The 22737-nt window shown below is 40.5% G+C and overlaps 1 protein-coding gene across 2 annotated transcripts in view; it reads left to right on the top strand.

The window, feature by feature from the left end:
• Positions 1 to 22737, top strand: part of TRPV6 (transient receptor potential cation channel subfamily V member 6) — a 108521-nt gene that overhangs the window by 50856 nt on the left and 34928 nt on the right. For both annotated transcript variants that reach the window (XR_009764141.1, XM_061637569.1), the window contains exons 2-4: positions 18197 to 18294; positions 18860 to 18982; positions 22067 to 22207. Coding sequence is in view for 1 of the 2 variants with exons in the window: in XM_061637569.1 (XP_061493553.1) it covers positions 18197 to 18294; positions 18860 to 18982; positions 22067 to 22207 (362 nt within the window). In the remaining variant the exon portion in view is untranslated. The remainder of the gene's footprint in view (positions 1 to 18196; positions 18295 to 18859; positions 18983 to 22066; positions 22208 to 22737) is intronic.

Here is a 22737-nt window from a genome sequence, read left to right as displayed (position 1 = left end):
CTGTCAAACATGGCCTGCGAGGGGTGGGGGCGATAATTATCTGGCCCACTGGCCAGATCCCATTCCCAACCGAATGTAGAGTAATGGTGAGACCCAGTAGATCTAACCTGTGTAAACTGTATTATACAGCCACAAGAGTGGTTGTAGATTGTAGCCAGCATGGATTTTTCACATTCTGCAATGTTAAATTGAAAATATTCCCATGCCATTCTGCTGCTTCCTATAAGCACATTTAAAAACAAAATCTTACAAAACATATAGTGCTGAACTCAGAAACACTTGCTTAACAACCCTTGAAGTTTTCATGGCGATACACAAAACAGTCAGAGAGAATCGAGAGTTCAAAGTGTAAACCAAGAGGGAAAAAATCCAGACCCCTGTTGGACTTTTTTCTGTCAGCGGTCTCATAATTTGTTGAAATTAATTAAAAATCAGCCATGTTCACAGAGTACTTGTAATCCTATTACTGACCTTGCCCCATACTCTGACCTTCATCTTCTGCAGTTTAAAAGTTTTTTTAAAAAGCATGGCTGATTTTTAACATTGAAGTCTATTATAAGGTCAGGCAGGCTCATTAAGAACCAGCTATGAATGTTCTAAAAGCCAGACACACAGCTGTTTGGCTTGGCTAATCAGGGGGCCATACCCATGCCAGACATTTATTCCACTTTAGACAGTGTGAAGGGTGTTGAGAGTTATTAGGAGACCTTTATTCCCCTCACAGAGCTCCAGTGGCCAGAGTGGTTTAACAGTCAGTCTCTCTTCTGGGGATTGTAGCTCTGTGAGGGGAATAGGGCCTCTCCTAGCAACTCTCAGCACCTCTCAGTTCCCACGATTCTTTGGGGGAAGCAATGACTGTCGAAAGTGAAATTAAGGTTTGATGTGGATGTGGCCAGAGACAGCTTTAGTTTAAATTTTGGTGGGAGACTACGTGTGTCTGCTGTAGAATAAAAAGGTGGGGGAAACCCTGAAAACAATGATACTGTTCACAGTGTTTTCCTTTTGGAAAGGAAAGGGGCTTTACATTGTAATTTCATTCTGTATGATATTTTATTTTGAAACACTGAAACTCAAAATCAATTATTGTAAGGTGACATTGGTTTTACACTGGGAAATATTTGTAAGAACCATAAAAACATGTTGCTTGCATTAAGTATTCAGCTCCTGTGCTGTGGAAGCTCCCAGTTTACACAGATGAAAGAAATTGTCCTGTTGAGGACACAGTTTATCTTACCATTGGCCTCCACCTGTGAACCATTAAAGTTGCTGTCAAATTGTCAGGATAAAAACCCCACTGTTGAAGGATCATTGGTCAGGCTGTGGATCTGAAGGAAAATGAAGACCAAAGAGCATTCCATAGAAGAGAGAGATGATGATGATGATGATGATGATGATGATGATGATTTATTAAATTTATTAGTCGCCCATCTGGCTGGTTGTCCAGCCACTCTGGGCGACGTACAAGATAAAACAATACATTAAAACATTAAAATTTAAAACCATAACAGTAAAAAACCTAACCCACCCCAAAAGCATTTGTATAATGTATACATTTGTATAATGTAATACAAATGCGCAGATTAGGAAAAGGGTACAAATTAATATCCAAATGTTTGGATATCCCAGTGAGCACAGTTTGATCAATTATTAGGAAGTGGAACACAACACTGTGTGCAAAGCTGGTACATACCTACCCTAAAAGACTTAAAGCTGTTATTGCAACGAAAGGTGGCTCTACCAAATATTTAGTGTGTGTGGGTTGAATACTTATGCAAGCAATATGTTTCAGTTTTTTATGTTTCTTACAAACATTTCCCAACATAAAACCAATGCCACCTTACAATAACTGAGTTTGAGTTTCAGTGTTTCAAAATAAAATGTCATACAGAACAAAATTACCGTGTACCATTTGTGATTCAGTAATATGAAAGCATTGATCAGGGGTCTGATTACTTTTGCAAAGCACTGTAACTGTATAGAAATACTTATATAGTAATATTATGTTTAATATATGTGTTTTTATGTATAATTTTGCATATGATTAGTTGGGCTTTTTAAAAAAACACCTTATTGTGGCCAGGGCCATTAACTTAACAAAAGAGAAAAATAAAGATAACCTGACAATGCATGCCTGCTTGGACATAACAGGCACTTGATGCAAGAGGAGGTCTAATGCAAACAAAGTTTGATTGGGTCAGAACTGCCAAATTCCATGTATAAATCCATTTAAAATGGGTTCCTCCACCATCACAACCTGTGAGATATAAATTTTGAAAACCATTGGCAGTGTCTGAAGTCTGAGCCCAGCCTCTGAGTATCGTTACTGGGTGTGGAGTTCATACTTCACCATACAGAAAGGGAAAAAAAGCTGTGCTTAGACCTTTACGAAATTAACACCTATTAGTCAATGTATTGGGGAAAAAACTGTGTGAAATGCACCATTGGGAGTCCCCCCCCCTTCAGCCCCCCAGGTACACAGTAGAAGTTTCATACCCATCAAACAAATGGCTATACTCTGCTTCTGGTTTAGCAGTCTGGGCATCATGTTTAAGAATGAGTAATGTAACCTTAAACTCTTATTTGCTCCCTTAGAGAATAACAATGAAGCAGATTTTATGAACTGTGCTTGAAACGAGGATTGGTATCCATTTTATTTTTTGTTCCTGAAGATAAAATTATATATTTGTAGTTACAATGGGCAAATGCCCTGAATAAAGCAATAAGTTTCTAAACACAGATCAGTGAAAAAAGAAAATGTTAACATATTGTGCGATTGAGCCAATAACAAAGAATGGGGAGGATGTACAATAGTCAAATATTCTGAGAAACAACCTGTTGGCAGTGAAATAGCAAGCTGGCTAGCATTTTGAATGGGGGAATTTGGAGAACCTAGCCTTATAAAAATTACGTGGATAAAAATGCATGGATAATTGTCCCAAACATGCAGTGCCCTATTTTGGTGAAGCAGAAATATCTGTGGAAATAACAGGGAAGACTTTGCAAATCCCTAACTGATAGGTAAAGATGCTCTTACACCACAAATCGTATGCATGTCTATTATAAATGTGTAAATCCTATTGAGTTCCCAGGTAAGTAGGCGTAGGACGGCAGCTGCAAAATTGCCATGTGACAGGAGATCCTTTTGCCTTGACAAAACTTCATGAAGAAAGCAGCTAAAGAACTGAAGATAGCATTTTAAAAATGTAGTCTATGGGAATTTGGATCTTGGTTTTCACTGGAAAGGAACACCAGGTCAGAAGTTGAAAAAGACACCTTCAGCAGTAGAAGCTATATTGGGAGTGTGCTCTGCCGGTTATAATTAAGTACGTGGGAGTTTGCTCATGCACAGTAAAACAGGCATCTTCTGTTGCCAAGTGTCTGCGTAACTAGCGGTAGAATTTATAGTACATTGTCAGGTGATGGGGCACACTAAGATGGCTTGTGGCCATTTAAAAGTATATGTCAATTGTTTCTATAGAAACATTGTATGTAGTGTTCCGTGGCTCTGATATCGGAAGTGAGCAGGCAGGGAACAAACGTTTTAAAGCACTGGAGCACATGATGATAAGGTGGTGTATGTGTTTCACCCTCCTCCCCCATATGTTCTTTTTAATGTAAGACAAGTTAAAATGCACTGCCCCACACATACACTAGGGATGGGCAATGATTTCATTGAAATGAGAATTGGCATCGGACTCCGTGGGAATTCGCAGGTCTGCTATCTTTGTGGGAAGATTATGAAACCTGCAAACTTCCGCTGCTTTTCCCGACACCGGATTTTTACATGGAATACTGTATAAGTTAAACTGATGAGCACGCTTTGCTTGCTAACTGAAATTGACTAGGAGAAAAAAGGGAGATTGTGTCTTTGCTTGCTCATTCCCTCCCTTCTGGTGCTCTGTGTGTCAGTGAGTCATGTATGTGAATGTGTGTACATGTGTGTGTGAGTTGCATTTGGCAGGGAGGGGGCATAGCAAATGGTTGGTAGCAGCAAGTGGCTACATCACAGGTGGCAGAAGTGTATGCCCCAGGCAGCATACAGGCCAGCCAAGACCACCAGCATAGTGAGGGGAAGGGCAGGGAGAAGCTGGGTTGCTGGGTAGTGGAATGGTGGAGGGATGGTCAGGCAGACAGTCAGGAGAGGAGAGGAGCACGATGGTTGGATGAATGGGGCAACAGACAGGATAGTGGAGGATGGGAGGGCACTGAAAGCGGCTTTCCTGCTTTCCAAAAGGAAAACAGCCAGTCTCTGCTTGCTAATGTGAAAACAGACCAGCCTCAGTCACAGAGGAGGAGTGAAACCACTTTCCTTTAAAAATATTGATATTAATATTGATATTTTTTGGGAAAGAAAAAATTGGGCCTGTAAAAGCAATGGATAGAGGACAAAGAATGATCTCAAATCGATACTGCCTGTAAGTTGACAGAATGCTTTTGAAGTGGTAGCAGTCAACGGATCCATCCCTACCCCCGCTGCACACTATACACCCCAAACAGCAAGTGCATATCTTCTTTGGCCCTTAAATACTGGAGTCAATCTAGTAGGCCAGATCATCCTAGCAGGGCTCCCAGATAATACTCTACTGAATTTTTGTATAGTTAAATCTTCAGTGATTTTTTTCTATTTTCCCCTTAGCATGGAGTGCTTGGCAAAGATGCCAAGTGGCAACTCCCACATTAAAGGATGTGAATATTTTCAACCTTCTTCATTCACATATGGCCCGAAAAATCACCAGTATGGAGGAGGGGGCTCTGGCCTCACCTGCACTAGATATTTAAAGCAGTATCATACCATTTTAAACAGTCATGGCTTCTCCCAATGAATCCTGAGAATTGTAGTTTGTTAAGGGCTCTGAGAGGTCTTAGGAGCCCCTATTCCCCTCATAGTGCTACACTTCTCAGGGCACCCTGGGAAGAGGGATTGACTGGTAACGTACTCTGGACATTGTAGCTCTGTGAGTGGAATAGGGGTCTCCTAAGAACTCTCAATAATCTTAAACTACAGTTCCCTGGATTCTTTGGGGGAAGCCATAACTGTTTAAAGTGGTATGATATTGCTTTAAATGTATAACACAGATGGTGCCTCTGAGTGAAAGATGTCATGGAGTTGGGCTCCCAGTTTCAGCACACCACTACAATTCTAGGCTTGTGTCCTTTGGTATATAAAGATTTGTGTCTGGTGTCCAGACTTTATATGATTTCTGTGGTATAACACCTATGTACCCTTGTCAAACATGATGGCTACATAAAGTCTGTAGCAACTCTAGGGAAGCCTTCAAAGCACCAGACTCCTCTACATTCACCTACTAAATTTTGTGACCAAAATCCAACAAGAGCCAGGCATGCTTAAACCCATTGAAATGATTGAATTGAGGCCTATAAGTCATTCAGGTCTCTGCTGCCACCATTTGGCTTTATAATGCCACTACATTAAACGAGTTGTTATTTGTATGAGTTGCTGTTAAGGACAATGGCCCTACCGAACCTGCATTTGTGATCATCTCAGATTTTTGAAGTGGTTTCCAAACAAAAGAGTTTTTAGAGGAAGCAAATAAGGTGCTCTCCCAGACCCTGCTACTGAGGAAATAAAAATACCTCCAAAGTGCAGTAATCTTACGTTAATAACAAATTAATAAATAATAGACAATGATCACATGCTTTACATGGATTTTTTTTTAAAAAAAGGAGTCCACTCCTGTGCCTGTGTACTTTGCCCCACTGACTTCAGTAGGCCTTAATGCCAAATACTAAGGCTTACTCTAATAATAACAGTAATTGCTTAATATTTATATCATATATATTCAGGCATGCACAACTTGCAATCCAGCAAGTGAAATATAGCCCACCAGCCTTACACGCATGTCTGATTATATAGTGCATTCTAAGAACGGAAGTGTTTCACTTTTTTTTTTCTTAGAAAAATCTCAATCTAAAACCTGGAGGACTCCTCTGTTGTATACAAGGAGCTCAGCACAAACAAGGTCTATTCTATCCCATTAATGCTTCTCAAAACATTTTAAAGAGGGATGAAGGGCCCACCTGTAAATATAATCAACCTTTCAAGATGTACTTGTAAATTTCCTCTTTGGAATCCTGCTTCCCACCTCTACAACAGAAAAAGCAAGGTTATCACATCTGTAGACACTGAATAGGTATATATTTTATTTTTCATGTTGAATGTCAATGTAGCAAGATTTGCAGCATATATCTGAACAGAATTAAGCCTCATATAGGGAGGGAGATAGTAAGCCTGACTCTTAAAGGGGCCACACAAAGAGTGCAGTTAGTCCAGTAAAAGAAATAAAGAAAAAAGCCACCCAGGAACATGTTGGTAGTTGGACCCACCTTTGGAGACTAACTGAATTAAAAGCTCTGATACTCAATTAAGGTTCCATTCACTTTGAAGGGTATGTATACATGTTGCATGTGCACAGAATATTATCTGACAATGAAGTGTAAAACCAGGAGTTTACTCACCTATTTTGGCATTTTTTGCTAATTTGTTTGTAACTTGATATCCCCTCTAAACACTGAGATTTTGGAATGAAATTTGGTATGCATGTTCAGGACACAGTTCTACATTTCAGGTTGGAACACCATCTTAACCTCAAAGCCCATTTTCAAGACAGCCAGGAGAGATGTAAAACACACTATAAAGTGACTTCCCTTTTAAGCAATGAGAGACCGCAGTGAATCTTAGCATGTGGTAACTTACAATATAATGTTCTGCTTGAACTTCATATACCAACTTGACCCAGGCACCTGTTTTTAAGATGCCAAGAATATTGCAATGTGATATCTGAAGCATACCATCTCAGACATTGTGGTGTACTAATAATCGTGAATATGAAACATTATTTGCATTTTTAAAAGAGAGAGTAGATAAATCTACAAGGGAAGTATCAGATAGATACTTTCCACTAAAATGCTTGGTCCTTTGCTGTCCTATACTGTTGCCCTGCTGGGCTGGCCAATGACATTTTGTTGTTTTAAGTAGTTGCAGTGCACAACCTGACGATGCAAGGAGTCCTGGGGCATCTGTCACCAGTGGAGCAGCCATGCGCTCTTGTTCATTCACCTGCCTGAACCAGCACCTGCCTGGGGTTGGCATGGGGTGCAGCAGTGGCAGTAAGAAAGACACACTATAGATACAGCCAAGCCAGCCAGCAACAGAAAGAAAGAAAGAAAGAAAGAAAAAGAAAGAAAGAAAGAAAGAAAGAAAGAAAGAAAGAAAGAAAGAAAGAAAGAAAGAAAGATCAGCCCCCAGGTTGTGGTGGTGGGGCAGCATTCCCGGTCTGTATGTAGTGAAGCCTGGCAAGTTAGGGCAAATGGGGCATGTCCCCACCAACCTCAGTCTACCTTCTTACTTATAACCAGGCAGGGGATGGCTCTATTTGTCATTGGCTCTGGGTTCACCCACTGTTAGTCTCCTTGCTTTCCACCCAATGGACACCAGCCACAGTGAGAAGGGGAGGGGGAACAAATGGTCTTTGTCTACACTGAGTCTTGTTGTCTAAGTTGACAATGTTCGTGAATAGAGAGAAAATGTTTTGTGTTTCCTTCCTTACATGCTAAGAACATGGGAAGCGGCCTTATACAGAGTCAGACCAGTGGTCCATCTAGCTCAGTACTGTCTACACTGGCTGGCAGCAGCTCTCCAGGGTTTCAGGCAGGGTTCTCTCCCAGCCCTAGCAGGAGATTGAACCTGGGACCTTCTGCATGCAAAACAGATACTCTGCTGCCACTGAGCAACAGCTCTTCCCATGTGTGATCCCTATCCACTTAATTTGTTGAACAACATACTGCAATATGTGTGATTTGGCCTGAGACGATGGCGTGGCTCCCTTTCTTGAGTGATCACCCTTGCAGCTCTTTGAATTCTCTGCTGTGTGGACTTACATCTGCCCTAGGGACTAGTCTCAAATGAATGTTTTCTAGAAAACAAAATATAGCTCTTCAAAGCAGCTGGTTGGGTGGTCTTGTGCAGGTGTGCTGGCCCTATTGCTTCACCCACAGATTAATTTGAAAGACTATGCGGGAGGGGGGATATTTTGTAAATATGCAAATAGTATTCTTCATCATCAGCTTGCTAGAATCCATCTTCAAAATTAATAATCAAGCTTGCATACAAAGATGCTTTATAGATCCTTCTAGCTCTATGAATTACTTTTCCACATACTAAACATGCTGGTTACCTTCTGGTTTGTCACAATGTTTTATTGTAGCATGATTTTATGGTTTGCTTAAGGAATAAAGAATGGTTTACTTCAAACATAATATACATCCATTTCCCCCAGAAATATTTTTTTCTTCTGTGAGTTTTTTGTTTTGCTTTTGTGAGGGGAGCTAGGTGTGTCCCCACCCGCACCACCGAGGCTGCCCATTTTTCAGTGATGGCAGCAACACCACTTACTGCCCCCCTCCCCCTCCCACAGTGTTGTAGTGGTGGGAAGGCAGCCAGTGTAATTTTTGAATGAAAGCTGAGCTTGACCCCCATCCATGGTGGCTTCCCGCCATCTTCATTTACCCAAAAATTCAGTGCCCTGACCTCTAAGTCTATGAAATGCGTAGATGAATGGCTACATCAGCACTATACATTTAAAACAGTATTTTACCACCTTAAACAGTCATGGCTTTCCCCATAGAATCCTGGGAACTGTTGTTTGTTAAGTGTGGAGAGAGTTGTCAGGAGACCCCTATTACCCTCAGAGAATTCCCAGGGTGGTTTAACAGTCAATCCTTTTTCCCAGGGAATTCTGAGAACTGTAGCTCTGACAGGGGAACAGGAGTCTCCTCACAACTCTCAGCACCCTTAATAAATAAACTACACAGTTCCCAGGATTCTTTGGGGGAAACCAAGGCTGTTTGAAGTGGTGTGATCCTGCTTTAGATGTATTGTGCGAATGTGGCCCAAAAGAGCAGATCCCTCTCACTATTTGCCACTTACCTCTTTGGAGCTTTCCTCCTTCCTGGGATTTTCTCCTCAGCCAAGCTGCAATCTGGGAAGAAGTCTACTCAGCTGGGGCAAAAAAAAAAATGGAGAGGGGCTGAAGAGAGGACAGGGGCATGCTCAAAGCTTGTCATCATGTCTTGTAAGTCCCTCAAGCTAATGCATTAGAATAGCTTTAAGCTAGTGAAAGGGACTGAGGGAGGGAACACTTGCTGGTTCCCTGGGAAGAGGGATTGATTGTTAAACCACTCTGAGAACGATAGCTCTGTGGGGGGAATTTAGGTCTCCTAATAACTCTCAGCACTCTTAACAAACTACCCAGGATTCTTTGGGGGAAGCCATGATTGTTTCAAGTGGTATGGCACTGCTTTAAATGTATGGTGTGGATGTGGGCCATAGATCTCTTGTCAAAAGGGGCGGCGGCAGCAGAATCAACTCTTTGAACTTTTTTGGAGACCATGAAGTTCTACTGGAGCGTGTCAAGTTCTTTCTTTGTATGCTGGCTTTTGGCGCCTAGAATGACAACAATCGTGGATGCTGGTGTTCTGCTCTTTGTTTTTAATCTTTTCTAATCTGGTTTTAATTTGGTATTTTTATCTATAATATAATACATTAATTGTTGAGTTGTCTTCCCCGCAGGCTATTAGGGAAAAAAATGGAAAAATAATAGCATAAGTTAAAACTTGGCAAAAGGCGTAATAGTAGCTCCAATGAAGCACAAAAAGCAAATGATTCACAACACAGTAAACAACAGTAAGGCTGTAATCCTATCCGGGAGTAAGCCCATTATGCATGGTGGGATTTATTTCTCAGTAAGCATGCATGGGATTGCACTGCTTGGCTGCAACTCTATTTCTTTGGGAGTAACCTCCGTTGAAGAGAACAGCACTTCTGATTAAGCATGCATACGCCTTTGCTGTTAGAGGGTCAAACCTGTTTTCTTCTTCTTCTGTATGGCATTTTATATATAGATATAATATTTAAAAATTTGGAAGGGTTTCTAATGAGGCTAGAAATTTATTGTTTTTAAAAATGCATAGATTTACACATTCCAATCCGGTCTTATGTGCCAGCACATTGGGGGAGAATCATTGTTAGGGGATAAAAGAACAATTTAAAACAACAAGCGTTATAATATTATCCTCTCTCCTTACCTCTCTCCTTTGGAGGCTATTTGTAGCTACCCATTGTTGTGACTATTGCTGAAACATAAAATGTAGTGATTCCCCTACTGCCTGAATGCAAATAAAATCTCATAATTAAAAGCAAACACTGTATATTTCCTATGCGTTATATTAAATGTTAATTCAAGCTGAATGGAAAAGAAGTTAAGTGTATGTGTTGTTTTTTCCTCAAGGCATTCAGTAGATTCTAGGAGATCAGGCTCCCCCTCTCCACTCCCAGTGCCCTCAAGGGCTTGTGGGATAATGTTTTAGGGTTTCTAGGTACAGGCAGGGCAGAACACTGGCAGATGGGAGCGAAGCTGGGAAGAGCCTAGTAAGCGTGCATGAAAACTGCATGAAATCTGAAAAAGCCAGATGGCCCCTGGTGGGTTATAATTTATGGGTGGAAGTGGGCAGAATCAGCAGTTTGCTAGCTTTTCAGACTCTGGTACTAGTTATCTGGCAGACTAGATTCCCCTACCAGTCCAGGAAAAAACACAGGCTAGTTGGAAATCCTAAATGTTTCCAGTGTGATGGAAAATTCTCAGGCATAGGGTACAGATTACAACTGGGTCAATTTTAAGTCCCTGAACATTTGTGTAAACTTTTAAAAATGGATTTGGAGTTCTACTAGCTTTCTCAGAACTGCTTAAAATTACCCTTGGTGCATTTTTATATGCATGACTTAAGTCAGGATTTCCTTCATAAGCAAAATCTTCATTTAGCTTCAATATGCATAGGACTGGGGTGCCAGTCAGTTAACATCAAATTAATTTATTTGTTAATTGTTGCTTAGAAATGATAAATAATCTTATGTAAGCAGCCCTTGAAGCAACGTACAAAGTTAATATTGCAGACTGATTACCTATTATTTGATCTTGATCAAGTATTCTGTGAAGCTGAGAATGCTCTTTTCTAGATTTTTTAGTGTCAGTGCAAAAGCCAGTGTTACAATGTCTGTTTTCCCCATACATTCCTTTCACAGCATTCATCAGGCTACACCTTCCTTCTGTAATATTCCCACTCTTCTCCATCAATAAAATAAACACACACCCCTCCCAAAAGGCTGTAAGAGTTTAAATCGAACATATCAAGCCCTGATAGTTTCATAGCAGGAGGAGGAAGGATGCCATGAATCTGTGCCAGGCTGTTTCCAGTTAGTTCAATGATTCTGCCTCAAGACTGGTGCCAACCTCAGTTCCTCATTTGAGGGCATTTGCTGGAGCCAGGCCCAGATTTTTTAATTAAAAATGGTTGAGGTGTGGCACTTGGGGCTCTGTCTTCTGGTAGACCAGCTCCCCTCAGACTGACAGGTTTTCCTTAATTGAGGTAATCCCTGGCCTGGTGTGCGAACACAGGGGCTGATCCCTGCTGGGCTTTGGGTCTTGACATTTTCCAGCCATTCCCACACTCCAAGAGATTGTAGGCTGGCATTCTGCCATCAGAAAACTCCGTATGGGAAAGAGCCAAGATGAAATAATTTTTTCATGCCTTATTGGCAGGTGTGAACTTAAATAAGCTCTCCCATTTTTAATTCTTCCTGAAAGAATTGATTGGCACCTAAATTTGCCAGATGTCCTTTAATTTAAGAGTTGCCCCCCAGTTTAAAAACTCCAAAAGGTTGTAGCTCCCTAGACATAATAAATAATTTTCCATTGCAGTGCGTTAGCAGAGAATACTTTGCAGAAAACATGCAACCACCACTAAGTGAGCTTAATGTGTATACTGTTTGAAAGCATATGATGCCATGAACACAATGGCAGATACTAATGGGGAATGTAAATAAATGAATTCATCTAAAACAGGGTACTATAATTGCATCAGTCCCATAATCAAGCCACAATAAAACGGTGATCTGAGAGTCTATTTACATGATAATGGCGACAGGCACTGATCCATCCCCTTATTTTTCCTCGACTCAAAGTTGACTTAAAACATTTTGAATTTGATTAATTGGTTTAGTTTATTTATATGCAGCTTTCCCACAGTGAGCTGTGCCCAAAGTGACTTACAACCAATGTTTACTTATCACTCTTGGTGCCTGAGTGAGAAAATGCAAATGATGCCACATCTCACAATGGTGAGTCACAATATAATAGTAAACACAGTAATAATGGACCATTTGTTGACCTTTTAATGATACCCCTCCCCCCCAAATCTTCCACCTAAAGTAGACTGCCTCATCTTGCTTAATGGTAGGACTGTCTCTGCAGAGCATTGTCCTTAAACTTCTAATGTTGAAGAACATATGGGGGTTCCCCCTGGAGGGAAATGTCTTAGAAATCTTAAGGGATGCAAAAAAGAAAGTTCCAGTAAGAATAGCAGCATTGCTCAGAGGGGGGGTCTGCTAGGGATGGGATCGGTTGGCTGGTGCCAGTTTGAAAGCATTCCGTCGACCTAGCAGGCTGGCATAAATTTGAGTTTGTTCTGTATCCACTAGCTGCTGCTTTTAACCGATCTGGGTTTTTTTGTTCAGAAAAAAATATTGATGTTAATATCTATTTTTAAAAAGGAAATATTGATACTTTGAATATCAATATTTCCTTTAAAATGATATTTTGAAGAAAATATTGATATTTTAGAGGGAAACATTGATAAATTATCATTCTTACAATTAATGTTATAGAGACTGATTTTTTTTAAAGTCCTTTTTCAGGAATAGCCACGGAAATTTGCTGCTTTAAAATCCGATTCTCAGTGATTGAGAATCAGTGAATTAACGGAAAATTTGGTACCAAATCTGAATTGGGTGAAATTCTAGCACATCCCTAGGATCTGTTCACTGGGTTTGCCAATAGGTTTCACCTAAAGTGAAATACAAAGGGTGGTATTCAGCTAAATAATAATAATAATAATAATAATAATAATAAATTTTATTTCTAAGTCGCCTATCTGGCCGTATGAAACGGCCACTCTAGGCGACGTACAAAAGAATAAAATAACATATAAATACAAATGAACGGCAACTCTACATAATCAAAACCCACCCACATCTTTACAGAATAAAACGAGATTACCCAAAAGTCCCATAGGCCTGCCGAAACAGCCAGGTTTTCAATTCTCAGCGGAAACCTGCCAGGGAAGAGGCATGGCGGATGTCATAGGGCAGAGAATTCCAGAGGGTGGGGGCCACAATTGAAAATGCCCTCTCTCTGGTCCGCACCAGCCTAGCTGTTTTAACTGGCGGGACCGAGAGAAGGTCTTGTGAGGCTGATCTCGTCAGGCAGCATATTTGATGATAGTGTAAGGATTAGCGCTAGCACAATGGGACTTCCCCTCTCCACCCCCTATGTGTGCCCTGCGTTGCCCCTAAATCTGCTCCAGACGTTGGGGGAACCCCAGAACAGATTCGGGGATGTCGATGGAACCAGTGACTTAGCACTATGTTGAGTGTAACCCAAAATACATTTGGAGGTTTCCTCCTCTATGGGCAAAACATTAGTGGGATTTTAAAATCCTTAGAATTTTATCCCATGATTTAAGTTTGGGTTTTTTTTTTTTTTGTAGATGGGTAACCATGTGGTCAAATCTGTGTAGAACTACATCTCAGCAATTTCCTAATGAAGCAGGAGATAAGGCAGCTGTACAGCTTTTCCTGCCTGTGTCACCCCCACCCGGCCCTCTTGGTGGCAGGACTCCCTCTAGACATTCTGCACAGCAGATAGGGAAGTGGCTGTGTGGATGGATGCAAAACAGGAGAAGGTGTAGCAACTGTCTGCATCTCCCAGTTCAGTAGTGTATAATGTCAGTCTCTGGGTTGCATCCTGGAACCCTAAACCACATGGGGCATATCCTCTTCATCCTAGGAGAATGTCAATAAAGCCACTTTGTGATTTCTTTTCTCCATAATAGATGAACTGTGTAAACTCAATACTAGCATATATTTGTTTGGATTTTGTTGAGATCCAGGTTCTGTCTTTCTTGTCTGAACTATCAGAACTCAAGCACTTTAAGCCAGCTCTTCTTACACTAGAATGGCAATGTAAGAATGCACATCCAATTTGTCTGTGACGTTCTTGAGTCAGCAGGATACCAGAAACCTCCTTCCAAGCGTAGATCTCCTTCTCTGAATCTGGTGGGTTGTCATCTGTTAGAGTGCCTTGCCCATCCTTCTAGTACCTCCCCAGAGAGGGCCAGTTCTACATTCCTCATATGGTGTCTCAGATATGAGGTGTAAGGACATGCATGAGTATCTTTTCAAAACTTCATATTTTTCAAGTCACAAAAAAGTAGAGGTAGTTGGGTAATTGGCCTATATGTATGTACTAAAATTAGTAAACACACTGCCCTAATATGAATTTTAAAAATGTGAAAGCAACAGGTGGGAAAGGACTGGATCACCTTTCTCATGTATAAAGGGGGGGGGAACATTTTTTGGGAAACCATTAAAGCAGCCTTTCCCAACCAGAGTGCCTCCAGATGTTGTTGGACCACAGTTCCCATCTTTCCTGACCATTGGCAATGCTGGCTGAGGCTGATGGGAGTTGTGGTCCAACAGCATCTGGAGGCACACTGGTTGGGAGTTCCAGTTTTGGAAAAATGGCGGGGTATAAATAAAGATAATAATAATAATAATAATAATAATAATAATAATAATAATAATAATAATAATAATAATAATAATAATAGGGAAAGGCTGCATTAGAGTATAAATCTTTGGTCATGTATGAGGTATACCACAGACCAAAATTTAGTTGTTTGTGATGTATAGGTTGCAAATTTTAATAAAAATAATTTAAAAAAATAGTTTTCTCATATAATAATGAGGTTAAGTCATAGGTTGTTTTTTAAGGTACATTTGACAATTATGTGAAAATACAAAAATATATTAAAGATACTTAGATACTTAATACTTAGAGCCTGTAATGAACTCCAGTGTTAGTTCCCACCGGATACAATATTCGTGTAGTTCAAATCAAAACCTCCTGGGGGTATGAATAAAAATGCAATATTTAACCTTAACACTTTCTTAGCCTAACTGCTACATCAACATAAACAAGCTATTATGACTTATTAATTAAAGTTTTCTCCATGTTGGAACAACTCGTTTTCCTGTAATCATACTGAGTGGGGACTAACTGATCCTAATGCCTATTAATAAAACCTTCAAATACAAACAACCAGAGCTTGGAAAAGTTACTTTTTTTGAACTGCAACTCCTATCAGCCCAATCCAGTGGCCATGCTGGCTGGGCTGATGGGAGTTGTAGTTCAAAAAAAGTAACTTTTCCAAGCTCTGCAAACAACATATGCATGCATGCACACAGCGGTGCTTGCGTGCGCACACATCCAACACAATGGGAAGGGTGAGGTGAAGACCACAGAACAAATAATGCTCTTATTATAGGAAAATTAATCAAGTATGAAGTGACATGGCTTGGCATTTACCTCTTCCCCCTCTTTTTCTCCTCAACTTGCCAAGTTTGAAGAAATCTTTTTGGAATTCTTTGCAGTCCAAAGAGATTAAAGCAGCATGCAAAAAGGAATCCTGATGCCATTGTGCAATCACATCAACATGGCACAGTATTTAATTTGAGCAAACTGGCTAGCACACATCAATATCCTGTAAATTAAAAAAATACATAAACTGGAAAACCAGCAAACTACATGTGTACAAATCCCCAAATTGTCAAAACGTTATCCGAGTTAAATCGGAAGGCAGGTGGTGTTGGAACAGAAGGTAGAGCCAACCATTGAACAAATAACAAAATGGAACAGGGGAACCCGCACAGCTATACAAATTGGTGGCCTCCTTTTTGTCTCCTAATCTGGCAGTGTGTGTGTGTGCCGGCAAACCTTCATAATGCACAAGGATACTACAGCTGTGAGAGTATTACACCTCCTCATGCCATCTCTTATACTTGGAAGATTTTACTTTTTTCAAAGGCATCTTAAAGACAACTGTGAACCTGGTGATGAAAGAGGGCTCCTATAATATGATTGTGTCTTCAGCAGACTGCAAGTTCTTTCTCATATTATGTTTTGGAGGCTGTAACTAGGAGTCCATTTCTTCCCGTCTGAAAATCCCTTAACTTTTATATGTTTCACATTCAGTTGAAGAATGGTACAGGACCTCATGAACTTCTCCTGCACAAGCCTCCTCTTGAATGGCAGTGCAAGAACACTGCCAGAGTCTTCTGAACTCCTGTTGATTTCAAGAGAGCTTGCACAGGAGACCTTTCTAGTGGACTGAGTCCTATTAATAAGAATTTGGATTCCTTCAGTGCAGAGCTTGGAAAAGTTACTTTTTTGAACTACAACTCCCATCAGCCCCAGCCAGCGTGGCCACTGGATTGGGCTGATGGGAGTTGTAGTTCAAAAAAGTAATTTTTCAAAGCTCTGCTTCAGTGTCCGCTACAGCTTCCAGACAACAGCCTGGCTTTATTCCACCGATAGGATAACGTGTCTTTCTTTTTTAGACAAATTATTGCATAAGGTTGTTGGAATGTGTCTTGACTGAGGGCTGCTCAGCTTTTCTTCGAGCTTTGTGTGTTGGGAGAGGCTTTGTTAGATATCCAAGTGAGGGATTAAGCCCTGCTGGATGGGGTCTGCTGTCACAGAACCAGAGCTTGGCAAAGTTACTTTTTTGAACTACAACTCCCATGAGCCCAATCCAGTGGCCATGCCGGCTGGGGCTGATGGGAGCTGTAGTTTAAAAAAGTAACTTTTCCAAGCTCTGCTTAGAACATAAACACATACAGAAATGTAGCTAGTTCTTCCTGAATTCCACTATTCATAGTCTCTCCCTGTCTCTGTCAGCAAGGGCAACTGGATTGTCCCAAAGTTTGTTTTTGTCCTGGGTTTGTCACTGAGGCTTTCTGAGATCCTGATCCCTGAAGTGTTCTAGCTGTGATTTTAACTAGTACAAAAAAATTATGGACCCTAATGGATCATTACTATTGTATGTCGATGTTCCTAGCTAAGTTTAATCCATAGCATCTAAACTGACGGAGTACCAGGTTTGCACGTTACACTAAGCCAAACCGTGGCTTAGCTCCAGGTAGTGCAGCAGCAGAAGGGCCAGAGAAGAAGCAAAGTAGCTGCAATTTACTCCCTGTGTACCCCAATGTAGAGAAGGGGGAGAAATTTGATTCAGTTCACAAGTGAAGGCAAATCTATTAAATTTGCACTTTCCGAAACAATATAAGAACTGACACACAGCCATCCTTCAATATTGGCACTCCTCTGAATTTGGGGATGCTGCTCTCCAACCAAACAATGCTTACAAATTACAAAACTGCATAGCAGGGGAAAGCGTGCATGATTAAAATGTTAGTGAACATAACATACAATACATTATATTAGGGGAAATTGCTTGCACAGATGTGCCTATCAGTCAAATTGCATACAAAAATGCGTTTATTAGGAGAAATTCACACCAAACTGCTGAGGAATTTTCATGAGGATTTTTTTGAAAAAAATGCCTGTGGAGAACTGAATTTAAGATGAGAGAAATGAAAAATGGAGAGAACTTGAACTGACAGATCCTTTCATCCCTACCCACACTCATGCTTATTCCCAGTTTAGGCTTAGTATAATGTGCAAACGAGGCCAAAGTAACTGAAAAGGTTTTAGAATATATTACTGAAATATTCGCCACAAACTGACTCTAGCCACCTTGTAATTCTTGGTTGTTTTGTTTTTTTGGATTTTATAACTATGTCTTTGACAATTCTATTTTATAGTATTGTGTTTTAACAATTGTATCTGATTACCTCATGCTGGTCATTGACCGTAACAATAAAGAGTATTATTATTATCATTACTGAAATAGCATTTTGCCCTGTGCTGCTAGTAGTTGGTGTTATGGTACTCCAGAAATAAACACGTTCGAAGTTGCTAGCAGAGTCACCATTTTCTGCTCTAAGTGCGCTACTGAGCAGGGACAGAATCATTACTTTCTTTTTATGAAAAGTCTGCAGGCTTTTGGTTGAAGATGAAGATGTTGAAAGTAGGAGCCTCTTGGATGTGTCTGTTTGTGTCTCCAGGGCATTTTTAGTTGCTTCGCTGATAAAGACAGAAAAATCACCCTGTGCAGGTCATATATGTTGTTCTGAGTTTACTTTGCTTTCTGCTTGTTTCAGGATCTGGGAGTCTCCTTTCCTCCTTGCTGCCAAGGAAAACGATGTCTCAGCCATTCAGAAGCTCCTTGCCAGCCATAGCTGCGACATTCACGAGAGAGGTATTGGATCCACACTGCTTATTGTGTCCACATTGCTTGCTAAGAAAAGGCAGAAAGATTTTCAGGGGATAAAGGGGGTGGCGATAGTGAGAGAAAACTAAGTTCTTGGGTTGAAGGAGGCTGACAGCTTCAGAAGTATACGTGTCTTGCACTTCTTGGTTCTAATACAAAACAAACATTTTATTTTATTTATATGCCGCTTAATGCCAAAATAAGCTTCTAAGCAGTTTTCAGGTATATAAACCAGTGACACAATGATTAAAATATAAACAGTCATAATTAAAGTACACAATAAAACTATACCTTTAAAACTTTTTGCATCTCCTGTACCCAGAAAATACACACCATTCCACTGTTTTGGGATCGCACACTTCTCCCGAGCAGAGGAGAGGCGCACGTTATGTTTTGCATGAAAGGAGATGTGGAAGAACAGGAATTGTGCTTCCTGATCTGTAGGCAATAAATGGCACATCTGAAGTAAATCTTGTAACCTCTGTACGAACCTTCAGCAGACCAGCAGAATGACAACCCATGGCATCTTTTATGTATCTGGTGGCTTCTCTAGGTGCTGTTGGGGAGACAGTGCTTCACGTAGCTGCCTTGTACAATAGCGTGGAAGCAGCCCAGGTCTTGATGGATGCAGCTCCAGAACTTGTGAATGAGGCTATGACATCAGAGCTGTACACAGGTAATTATTATTAGTAACATTTATATCCTGCCTTTCAATTCTGCAATAAGCCCTCAAGGTGTCTTGCAACAGACAACACGACTAATATATAAAACTTACAACAGCAGTCAAAACAAGCAGACATCAGTCCAGGAGAATAGTGACTTGAGAAATGCATCTAAACTGAAACCTCTTTGGCTGATGTCATAAAGAACAGGAAAGCCAGATCTGTAACCTGGGCTCAGTTACTGAGAAATGCTGTCCCTTGTGCCCACCACAGGTGGTGAAGAGACATGGGGCATAGACTCAGTTAGTAGAGACAGTCCTTCAGATATCACAGATGCAAAGTTTCAGAATGACTCACATTTTACTGATCAGAAAAGCTAAAAGATAAACTAAAATGAATGTCTGGGTTGCATTTAAACAACCATTTTCCAGGTAATAATTCACCATGCTATGCATGCAACCATCTAGTGACATCTGATTTACCCCCCAAAGTGAGTAGCACAGGGGAGCACTGGGTATGTGTTCTAGGGTGCATATTTGGTTCATGTGGGGCAATTTTGCAGCCCAGCAGGCCTGGCCAGTGCTCTGTATGAAGTGAGTGTGCATCCTAAAACTGGATCTGTGTTGGGACTGGTGCTTTTAAACTTGTTCATGAATGACCTGGAAGTTAGGGGTGAGCAGTGTGTAGTGCTCAAATGTATGGGTGACATCAAATAATTCACAGTGTCACTGATAGGTACTGTCCCAAGTTTACTCTGTGAATTTCATGACTGAGCTGGTATATGAATCTGGGGGCCTGGGGTCCAAGTCTAATGCTCTCCAGTCATTAATACTTTGCATTTGTATTGTCAGGATGCTTGAGGAATTTATTGTTCTTTGCACATTCTAATAACCAACAGGCCCGATCCATGTCTCCCAGGTGACTGTGTGAATCGGAACATCTTTATTTTTAGAATTGCATAATTCTTAATTTTGCTCTGCTCAAAAAACATATCAAAACACATGTTCAAATATATATTTTTAGATAAAATAATTATTTTGTGAGAAAACATTTTCAAAGTACATGTTCATATGTGTGTTTTCATGCAGTTTTTTTAAAATTGACATACTAATGTGGAAACAGGACAGAACAGACTTATAAACAGACACATTTGAAAGGAGAACATGGTCCAGAACTAGACTGATCCTCCCAGCCTTCTTATATAGCCCTTTAAGGTGTTCAGAGTGCTTTGCTTCTGATTATCCTAGTAATCTTTCCAAAAGCCCTATTGCAAAGACTGTTGCTGAAAGAATTGCACTGGCTGCCAATTAGTAACCGGGCTAAGTTCAAGGTGCTGGTATTGATGTACAAAGCCTTACATAGCTTGGGACCAAGATAACTAAAATAGCCCCTCCTCCCCTATGTACCCAACCAATCACTGTGCTTTGCAGGAGAGGGCACCCTGAAAAGACCATCCTATCAGGAGGCCCGCTCCATACAGTGTTGGAATTGGGCTTTCAGTGTGGTAGTACCTACCCTTTGGAACTCCCTTCCATTGTGTATCAAGCCTCCTATCCTTCCAAGCCTCCTATTGTCTTTTCAGCACCTGGTAAAGATGTTTCTCTTTCAAGTCTTCTAAAGTCTTTATTCCAGTTAGTATCTGTCTTGGATTTGAATTGATTTTACGTATGTGCTGTTATTGTTTCAAACAGCTTTTATAATAGTTTTTTAATTGTTTGTATATATGCGATTGTTCTAACTTTTTATATATGTAACTGTGTTATATATGTTATTGTATTGTAAATCACTTCAGGATGCCTCATGGGAAGAGATTCATAAATGAAACAAATAAAAGATCCACTGAGTTCAGTAAGGCAAAATCCTTACATTTAATAGGACCTAGGAGCAATCCAACCCAAGATCCACTGGGATGTGTGAATTAGGATTGGGGGGGGATCTCCAGTTGAGCCGGCTGAACCTCAGCTGAGTCTGGGCTATGCTGGTGTAAGTCCCCAACCTCAGCTTAAGTCCCAACAAAGAGGCATTCTGAGGATATGGCGGTGGTGGGACTGGGCAAGGGGGAGACTTACACTGATCTTAACTCCGTTCAGCTCAGTCATGTGAGTGACCCAGTGGAACTTACACTGGCAAAAAAAAGGATAGTGTGAGTCAAACTCTATTTTAAAAGCTTGTTTTGTGCCATGCTTTGGCTGGCTCAGTGAGCTGTAGCCTCACACCTGAATAGGGTTTGGATCTGGTGTATTTTATGTTGGTTTAACTTAAACTAGCATAAATTATGCTGCCTTCCAATAATTAAGATTGCTCCTGAATATTTCTGACTGGTTAGGATTGTGCTTTGGGCCAGTCACTGTCTCTCAGCCTAACCTACCTCACAGAGTTGTTGTGCGGATAAAATTGGGAAGCGGAGAACCATGCTTGTAGGCCAGCTTGAGCTCCTTGGAGGAAATGTGGGATATGTGTAATAATATTAATAATGATAAGTGGGAATAGGATATTAATAATTATAATAAGTGGGAATAGGATTGACTATATCATTAGAGTAAGTCAGTATAAGAGCAGATGGCCAAGATCCATTTAATAATATATATATTACTTTTGCAATTTCATTAAGAAGGAAAAAGAAAAGAGGAAAACTTAGTGTGTTATGGCAAGTTTTGAACCAGGGATTTTCCAACTCAAGCTCTTAGGCATTACATTACACCAGTTCCCTCCTTGAGAAATATCGTCTGAGAAATCCAAGATGGAATATAAAAGCAGCAGAAAGAGAGCCAACAAATTCTCTTGAATGAAAATGGTCGGAGTGAGAATATGAGCTGTTGATTTTAACAGTGATTAATGTTGCGATTGCATTTGTCCTTAAAATTAGCATTCATATCAAGCATTCAATAACCCTTTCTTCTGCAGTTAACCCAGATGAGCTTCTCTGAACATATCTAAGGCTGGTATCAGCTACAAGTGACTTGAAGTATAATGTGCTATTGTTCATCAGTTATTCGCCCACAAACTAGCTGGGTTTCGGGATTTTTTGTTAATAGTCTTTCTAGAGTAGACTACAGAACACTAAGAACTTTATGTAAGCAGATATTTGTGTATTTCAGGGGAGACAGCTCTTCACATAGCTGTGGTGAACAAGAACCTGAAACTGGTGAAAGCTTTGCTTGAGAAGGGGGCAGATATTAATAGCCCACGAGCTACTGGATATGTCTTCAGGTGCAGAAGTGACAACCTTATCTATTTTGGTATGTTTGCACGCTGGATCCTCTTCCCCTCACATTCTGCTTTTCTATGGGGAGGTATTTCAAATAAATAAATAAATAAATAAATAATTCAGTCACTTCGGTCTCTGATATGCATGCTGACCACCTCAATAAGAGGTAGGCCACAGTGTTGTGCCTCAGCCACCAAAGGCCCACATTCTTAGTTGGCAGGAGGGGCTACTTTGAAAATAAGTGTGCGTCAGGTGTTATGATGATGGAAGTTCTGTCTGTGGTGTTTGATCTGTGATGGAACTATTCACTTCTGTCACTTGATGCGATTGGCTATTCCTTCAACCTTTTGGATAGTCTATCTTCAGTGACATTGGCTGTAAGTAAGAAAGGAAAGAAGTCTACTTGAATGGGCCTAGAATCTAAAGGCCCTCCCCTTGTGGGAAAGGAAGGCCCTTTCCTTTTGAGAAAAACTGTCCTGATCCTGCTTTAGAAATCTGCTCTTATCGCTTGCTGAATCAAGAACTGTGGTGCAAATCCAAATGTATATCCGGACATATATC

Source organism: Rhineura floridana, chromosome 1 (assembly GCF_030035675.1).
Source record: "Rhineura floridana isolate rRhiFlo1 chromosome 1, rRhiFlo1.hap2, whole genome shotgun sequence".
Lineage (NCBI taxonomy): Eukaryota > Metazoa > Chordata > Lepidosauria > Squamata > Rhineuridae > Rhineura > Rhineura floridana.
Note: the sequence above shows the minus strand (reverse complement) of the source record. Positions and strands in the feature narration are given on the sequence as shown.